The sequence below is a fragment of the Protopterus annectens genome, chromosome 3.part1 (assembly GCF_019279795.1).
Source record: "Protopterus annectens isolate FY-2018-M chromosome 3.part1, PAN1.0, whole genome shotgun sequence".
Lineage (NCBI taxonomy): Eukaryota > Metazoa > Chordata > Ceratodontiformes > Protopteridae > Protopterus > Protopterus annectens.
Window position 1 is genome coordinate 538,022,974 of NC_056732.1, and position 9,493 is coordinate 538,032,466.

At 37.6% G+C, this 9,493-nt stretch overlaps 1 protein-coding gene across 4 annotated transcripts in view; it reads right to left on the minus strand.

The window, feature by feature from the left end:
- LOC122798203 (sodium channel protein type 4 subunit alpha-like) overlaps positions 1-9,493 on the minus strand; it is a 2,607,519-nt gene that overhangs the window by 71,010 nt on the left and 2,527,016 nt on the right. For all 4 annotated transcript variants that reach the window (XM_044066954.1, XM_044066957.1, XM_044066953.1 and 1 more), the window contains exon 24: positions 9,149-9,286. In XM_044066954.1, the coding sequence (XP_043922889.1) occupies positions 9,149-9,286 (138 nt within the window). The remainder of the gene's footprint in view (positions 1-9,148; positions 9,287-9,493) is intronic.

Sequence of the window (9,493 nt, forward strand, 5' to 3'; positions counted from 1 at the left end):
AGTGAGAAAAGAGTGCCCATTATCTGCGAAGGTCAGAGGATTCAGATGATCAAACACACAAGTTTTGCATAGTCAAGTTTCCTTAGTTTCTAGGACAATCACTTGCATAATGGTCTCATGTGATGTGGTGTCTGCTTAAAACCTATCACAGACTCATTTGAATCACAATAGCAGATTAAGGAAAAGACCCCAATATTAATCGGTCTATGAATTTTGAAAAAGTTCTGAAATATATAATCAGAGACAGAAAGAGTGAAATCACTTGGGATGGAACTGACTGAGTGAAATAGCAATGCAATCAGTGAATTATGACTTACTGAGGCTGACAATCCCAGAGCTTGTATGATAGCTCAATGTTTACAGAGGGCATTACTGAGGCTGGCAATTCCATAATTTGTACGATGGTTCGATGGTTACACAGGGCATTACTGAGGCTGACAATCCCATACTTTGTATGATGGTTTGATGGTTACACAGGGCATTACTGAGGCTGACAATCCCACAGTTTGTACGAAGGTTCGATGGTTACAGAGGGCATTACTGAGGCTCACAATCCCAGAGTTTGTACGATGGTTCAGTGGTTACACAGGAAATTACTGAGGCTGACAATCTCAGAGTTTGTGCAATGGTTCAATGGTTACAGAGGGCATTACTGAGGCTGACAATCCCAGAGTTTGTACAATGGTTCGATGCTTACACAAGGCATAGCCTCTGTATAGGGGTTACTGGTGTCTTCCCAGGTAAACAATTTTATTAAGTTCAGTCTATTTATCTCGACTAAAGGAGCTCCCTTGAAGATGTGTTTGATGCAGGAAATCATGATGATGTAATATGTTCACATTGGGTGGATTTTGTCTACAACTGAAAGCTTAGAAAGAGATACTAGAATATTGCATACACAAGGAAAAGTGCCTGCACTAGGGCTCAAGATGAGCACAAAGCTGCTATGCTGGTAGTGTGCTAAGAATCTTTAAATCAATCGATTAAGCTATGTTACCAGCTGAGTGTTTACAATGAGTACCATGCATAATGGATGCAGTGTGCCACTGTAAAATCTCATCTAACATCATGAGCTAGGAGCTGCAATAATTCATGCTCTTCAGCTGTACAATCCTGCACAGATGCTCCCTCCTACCACTGAGCACAAGGAATACAGTGACTAGAATGGCATTTTGCACAGCACTGCTAATGGTTGCAGACTAAGAGAACTGAATAGACATGTATATATTCATACAGCCCTGTCACCTAGCAATCAGCACTGGTGAAGAGCAGAGGGCTATGCATATCACCTCCTCCTTTGTGTGGGTTGCAAGAGAAATTGAAAATTTCTAATTTTGAGGTCAGCCCTGGGCCACCACTGGCAGCAACACAGGTGACAAATGGAATGACTGGGAGGTACTTCACTGTATTACTGCAAAATATGCACACTGCATGTATACTGGTGTGATAAAATACAGCATAATATAAATTACATATAGACTGGTATACAATACTGAAAAATATATACTACACAAAGACTGGTGTGATATAATACTGCAAAATATATGTTAAATTTAGATCGATGTAAAACAGTACTGCACAACTTATACTATACTTACAGTGGTATGATATAATACTGCAAAATATATATACTACACGTACACAACTGTGATATAATACTGCAAAATGTATACTGTAAGGAGCTGGAGCTTCAAATCAACACACAAATATTATATTTAGCTCTTTTGTTCTTTTATTTTATTCATTGTGAAGCAGAATTCACCAAGCATTGGATTGTTCACCCACTAATAGGGAATGTGAGCTGGGATTAGACTGTTGTGAGACAGGTTATTTTTACCTCACTGATGATGTGTTCCTGCAATAGTAATCCTGCTCAGTAGGAGAGGAACTGCAGTTTCAGATAATTGGTACAGGTACATTACAGATACTTCTTCTATTTATGTAAACATGTTCATTTAGAAAGTTTGGCAAAGGTTCACTTTGACTGTAACTCAAACAGTATAGTTTACTTGGCTACTTGTGAAACTTGTATCAGCTTTTATATAGGAAAGACAGTCAGAAAACTTTCCAAAAGAATATATAAGCATGTTACTGCTATTAAAAAGGGTGACTTAAGCAACACCTTGGCTAAACATGCCAAGAATTGCTCATATTTCAAGGCTTTCGTTTTTTTTTTTTGTGTTAGATTATGTTCCCAATGGTCAATTTGTAGGTAATTTCAACATTATGTTAGAATACAAAGAGGCTGAATGGCAGCATAGACTGAATTCTGATAAACAGCCAGGACTCAATACGCATATCAATATTAAATGCTTCTTAATGGGTCAAAGGTTATAAAAATGTTTATAAATATCTTTATGATGAGTTTTTACATATTGTGATTATTTTTCATATATATATTTATGTATTATTTCTCTAATCATTGGTGTTTATTGGTACTGAATTTTATTATGTGATATACAGTAGCTTTAAATAGGAGGGTAATTAACTGATTGTGATAATGTGATTTATTTTTAGTATAAAACATGCACACTTTCTCATTTATTTATTCTGAAATAGTTCTTAAAAAATAAAAAAACAAAATGCTAAATATATTTGTGTGTTGAATTGAAGCTCGGGCTCCTTGTGGCATATCTCTTGTGAACTTTCATTTTGTTTCAAGTCAAGTTTTCTTCGTGCATTGGCATGTTACTTGTTTAAAAAGTATACTATGATGTACTTCTCTAGCAATCTTTAAAACCAGTCTGGATGACTGGATGGATGATCACAAGTTTTTACCAGGCATATGTGGAGAAAGTCTACTTAATGGGGGACAGTGTTAGTCTCCCACCAGCACTGGGTTAATGCCTGAGTATATTACACATACACTGGTATGATTTAATACTGCAAAATATGTACTACATGTAGACCAGTGTGACCAAGAAACAAGTTATAGGGGACTAGAAAATCTGGTACAGTAAAGCAACAATGACATAAACAAAACCTAGGCAGCACTAAGTAAATATTTACACATATTACAAAAACCACATTTGTAGGTCCCAGATATTTTCGTACTATACTGGAGTCCATCATAATCAGAACCTTGTTCCAAGTAACTTTTTATAGTTTGCCTCTTCTATAAACAATTACTAGATTATGTCCAATTTCATTGGTCACATCACTGAAACAAGAAAAGATTGTTCAGTTCTTAGTTAAAATTTCTCTTATCTGAGATTCTTCTGGACAATAATTTGTAATAAAGGCCAAGTTGTGCTCAACTTTGTGGGACAGCTTTATACCTGTCATCTCGACCACAAATGCATAGGCGGACTGTAAAAGGGGTATAATATCATCCTTTACTCTTCTATCAATCAATTCACATCTAATGGATGTGGTTAACCCTTTAGGGTAACCCCTTGTGAGCAACACATCCTCCAGTACATTACACTCCTTAAGAAATTTGTCATAATCAGAAAGCATTCTAGCCAAATGGATATATTGGCCCCTGATCGACCCTCTTTATTGATGCATAGGGTGGCTGCTCTCAAAATGCAACAGACTATTGCAATACATGTGTTTTTATATATGGAACTGACCAAATTGTGTCCAGAGTAATCCTTAAAAAGCCACGCATCAAGGTAATTAATACAATTCCAATTGTATGAGTAAGTAAACCTAAGGAAACAAGTACTGCTGTTCAAATAATCAATAAAGGCTCTGATCTAACTTTCAGGGTGGTCCCACACAATGAATATGTCATCCAAAAAATGGAGGTACATTTTCCATGGCTGAACAAAAAATAAAAACAAAAACAAAACAAAACTGTTGCAAACCAGTATTAAACACAGCTTAAAGAACACACATGTATACACCTTATGCTTACACATTGCCATTCATAACCACACAAGCTTGGAGAGAAGAACAATGTGCTTAAAATTATACATCTTACCTTGTTTTAATTAAAATTATACATTTTATAAATAAACTGCAGACACAATAAACAAGGAATACAGCATCACACAAATAATATTTAGCCAAGACTAAATCAGTCAGTTACAGGAAATCACTTATTCATGTGAAACCATATGAGCTGATGTGACCATTAATTAGCCACCGACAGCATCTCCTCACAAGTCAGCATTCTACTATTCAAAGCACAAAGCACTGCTCAAAGGAGATTATAAATAAATACATGACTAGCAGGCTAACTGCCCTCATGGGACATTTCAAGCTCAGCCAATTACCCCATGGGGGTTCAAACCTTGCACCTTGTGCCTATATGGTGGCCACCTTAACCACTATACCACCCTCTCATCCTTAAACATATGTCACTTATCTGAGTATTACAGCTGTCCCTCCATTTATGTCAACTGAAAACTGTTACTGTCATCCCTTTGCTCAAAGGTTGTGTATCAATAGACCCCAGGAACTATAGACCCATTAGCCAGATGAGCCTTACCTGCAAGGCCATGAAACAAGTCATCATGAACCTTATTAACAAAGATATAGGGAATCTCCAAATGCTCAACCCCACCTAGTTTGGCTTTATCAAGGGGAAATCATGCCTGTTAAAGCTAGTGGACTTCTTTGAGACATTCATCAAAGCCCTATATGACGGCATATCTGTGCAATCGGCCTACCTAGACTTAGCCAAGGCCTTTGACACAATCTCCCCACTCAGGCATCATTGATAAACTCACCCAACTAGGTTCAATCCATATATTGTCAGGCGGGTTGCAAACTCGATCATTTTTTAGAACTCATATGGTCAAAATAGCAGCTCTTGCAGCAAACCCATAACCCATGGTGATCCACAAGGATCGGTTCTGGGACCCCTACTGTTCGGAATCTATTTCACTGAAGTGCAGGCTAAAATTAAAGGACTGTGGCTGACAAAGTTTGGTGATGACTGCAAACTGGGAGTGATCACTGAAACCCCTAGCGATGTCAACATCCTGCATAGATGTCTTACACAGGCTAAAGACTAGTGCCAAAGTCATGATCTTTAACTGCAAAAAAATGCATTATCATCCCCTTCGGCAAGGGTGATGTTCCTGAAAACTACCACACCAATAGCCATACCATAAGCACACAGTCAGTGGTGAGAGAGTTGAGCACACAGGTTGACAGCAACCTTAAATTCTATCACCATTTTCCCACAGTGGTAAGAAGGGCATCTTCTATTACTCATGTCATAAGTAAGGGCATTACCTCCAGAAAAAAAACCCTCTGTATTCTTCCCTCATCAGGCCAGTGACAGTATACAATGCACCCTTTGGTGTGTTCCTTTCCAAACAACTGCAGCAACTGGAGAGACCACAGAGATTCCTTGCAAAGAAAATGTAGGGTCTTCAAGATCTGTCTTATGCAGACAAACTGAAATCATTGTCACTTTACTCTGTGTCATACAGACTGCTCAGAGATGACCTGTGCCTTGCATATAGAGCAATACCTGACTAAGCTTTAATGGAAATGCTGCACATTCGCAAGTCAAATGGCACATAGGTCACTCGCTCAAAGGACCTTAACCTGGTGTGTAACATCAATAGGACTTGCTGGAGAGATAGATTTGTCTCACAGAGGTTGCCCCACCTTTGGAGCGAGCTTCCTATTCATGTTAAATAAAGCCCCTCAGTGGTCCTATTTAAGTGTAATTTGTACAGAAATTCATCCTGGGGCTTCCACCTGTGCCCATGTTGGACAAGGACAATAGGTGCTGAATTTAGTGTCTGCCTGAACCAGACACCATTGGGAACATGAGTTGAATGTGGCTAGGCTTGTAAGAGCCCTGGGGCATTAGCCTAGTAACCTCCCATGATCCAGTTGTCTCCATCCTCTTTAAATATTGTAATAATCTCAGCTTTTACTACCCATCCAAGCAACTCATTCCACTCACTGGAATTGGGAGTTAGAATAATGGTTAAGCTGTTTACCTCACAGGCATGAGGTACAGTGTTTGTTTGATTCTCACCTTTGAAGGGAAATTGCTTAGGCATAAGAAGGCCTGCAAAGGCAGCTAGACTAGTACCTACCTATGACATTACTGCATTCTCACAGAAAAAAAAATACATGGAAAATTTCAAGCTGAACTGGGTTCCCATACTATGACAGCCATGTCCTATCCTGTGTATCTTGTCCTTCCAACCCCACTTAATCCCATCACACATCCTCATTTGATGTCCTGAATACTTGCACTATTTCTCCCTTCTATTTCCTCCTTTCTACTGAAAAGACAGCACAGACCATAAGTCTCCCTTCAGTCAGCATCCTATCCATTCTCTTCATCATTCTGGCTAATGTTCTATGTAAACTTACGGAGCTGTACATAATATTCAGCCATCATCATCACCCCACTTTTTTCCATTTCTACATGGGGTTTGGGTTATGTGTCGCCTTTAACCTCATCTCACAATTTACTTGAAGTAGTAAGCGATTTGGTGATTTTAAAATGACAACTACAGGCAGAATATATATAGAAAGATACATAGACAGGGATACTAAATTTAATCAAAATACCCACATTTCAATGTTGTTAATATTGACAATAAAAGACTGATTAAAACCATTAGCATGCAATTGTTGACAAATAACTACAGAGTACAGAAGTGAGAAACAGTAAATACAAAGTTAAAAACACTTTTTCTGCAGGGTGCAAGCCCCTGCCCTACCACACTTCTTGTTAATTTTATATTCTAACTCCAAGATCTTGCAATATCAGGAAAATGGCATATTTGCCAACCTAGTAATATAGTGATCTCACACATCTGTCAACCAAACTGTGTCAGCTTTAATGACAGTCATTAATTACTGGCTTTTATATGTACCTATATCTATGTCATCTTGATGTGAAATTCTGCCTTTTGACTATATTTTCATGCCTTTGTGGAAGCAGACATGCTGAAGCAATCTTGGTTTCTTGGAACATGCTGACATGGTCTTGGTTTATTTTAAATGCTCTGAGATGGCAAAATTTATTAGATTACAACATACTTGTCTGATTTATCAGATTTGTCAGATCATAGCTCTATACACTTAGAATGGAAGTATTGAGAAATGCTGTTAAGTTTGTGAATCCTCAGTGTAAAATGAGATAGTTAAGATAGCATAACCTTTAAAAAAGTAATATTTAATCATTTCTAGGCCCTGCCTTCCTCACACCTTCCATCCTCCCTTACATCACCCAGAGCGTCACTTTTCTTGAATTGCAAGAGTTAGCTAATTAGTAAAGTTGCTCTCGGTGGTTATCAGGTTCATTCTCTTTTGTACTACAAAGGCACTGGAGGCCACAAGAGAAGGTAAAGAATGCAACTTTATATGAGAGTTTAGAATCAAAGAGACATGAATTATGAGCATGAATAGCTTTATGACTTCAATTAATGAGAAATAGCAAAAATAAATAAATAAAAAAGAAAGAAAAAAAAAAAAGAAAAACAACTACAGTTATCTTGTTATGTGCATTTTCCTTGGCAAACAACTTTCAGATGTGGTAGGTGAAATGATGCAAGAGCAAGCGAGAAAAATTCCTTAAAAATTATTATATGATTTCACTTTGCCCCAGCATGGTGTGCACTAAGTAATCTGGCTAGAATAGAAATGTTACATAGATAAAGAATTTGCCAATTCATGCTTTTCTATTGTATTAAACTATGAAGATCATTCTCTAGAAAGGAAAATACACTTGGGGGAAAGGAAATGTCTTTAGGTCATAATTGTCCTACAAGTTATTCAAATACTTGGTCTGTCATTTCTGTATGGCACAAATTATACTGTTAACACATGCTTATTCAGTTGTAAAATAAAAAGTAACTAAAAAAAGCAAGGCATCTTGAACTCAAACTATTAGGAATCTTGCATTACTTCATTTGTGGTGTAAAAATTTGAGTTGGCAGTTATACTAGTGTTAATTTCAGTATGATATTTAAAAGATAATTTTGAAGAAAACAGACCCCTTGATACTTCGGCTGCTGATGCTTTGCAAGCACTGCCATTTATCAGAATATTTATCTTACATATTATCATACTTATTACTATGATATAGCTTCCTCCTGTCCATTAGATGAAGCATGCTGCTTCCACAAACTCTGGACAGTCATGATGCATTTGCAATTATAGCACTACAATTATTCATATCTGAGAAAGCTAATGATACATTCTGCAGGAGTGGCCTATGCTAATTAGCTATGCACTCTACCACAGAAATACCTGCTGTAAGGGGTTTACTCTCTGCATAAGATTGTTTTCTGTGTTAATGAACATGGTCTAAAGGTCATGTTTACCCATCCCAGTACAGGTAGGTGCTGGGGGAGTTTAGTGAACAGGTTGTGTTGGGGTGTGTGCATGTGTGTACTTGCAGGGCTGCATGCGTGACTGTACAGTATAAGTACGTGTCTGCCTGGGAGGTCACAATATGGGGGTACTTGGGGGTAGAACAGGTTGGGGTGTGTGTGTGTGTGTGTGTGTGTGTGTGTGTGTGTGTGTGTGTGTGTGTGTGTGTGTGTGTGTGTGTGTGTGTGTGTGAGTGTATGTGTGTTTCTGTGAATGGGTGAGCGTATCCAAGTGTGGGTGATGGGGGGGCTTTCATAATGTCAAAGTCTCCTAGACTAACAAGCAAATCCTGCAACAGTGGTGGGGAGGACCCTAGACACCAGAAACTAACTCTTTACAGCATGTCTTAAAGGTACATAAAAATAAAAAAAGAACAATATTTTATAGTACAAAATATATGGGATGGGAACACTAGACTCAAACCCTGTACTCCTACACCTCAAACCGGAGATATTAGTCCTCTGCACCAACATTAGACACCAGAAATGTTGCAAAATATATCCTAACTCCTTAAACTCCAAAGGTGAAGTGTCCACTGACCCAGACAATTATGGGCTCATAAGCCTAACTAGCCTAATCTGCAAAGCCATGGAACACATTATCATAGACCTTATAAACAAAGACATTGGCAGCCTCGAAATGCTTGAACCCATACAGTTTGGTTTTGTTAAAGGAAGATCATGCCTGTTAAACTTAATCAACTTCTTCGAAACAGGGCCCCTTTCTGAATTAAATGTGAACTGTGTAAAGAATGAAGTAAAACAAAAGTAGGAATTAAACTAAGAAGAAGGCTTTCAACAGTCAACATTACATTGTTTCAATATTTAAATATTAAAATACTTATCTTTCTCTTTTGCTGATTGAAGTTGTCAATAATGACACCAATGAACAGATTCAAAGTGAAAAAGGATCCAAATATGATAAAGACCACAAAATAGAGATACATTAGTAGGTTAGTTTCTTTTATAGGTTGCTCTTCTTTCTGTTAAGAAAAAGAATCAGGAAGTTTAATTAGACCAGAAATTTTAATGACTATGAGTACATTATGAGATTTCAAACTGCAGAATTGTCGACACTCATTCTGCCAATTTCTTCTAACTGAAACTCACTTAACTCAACATTTAAAAAATTGAACCTCAACCAGTTGCAAAAGATAAATACTCATATTTTTTGATCAGTTAAGGGGAAA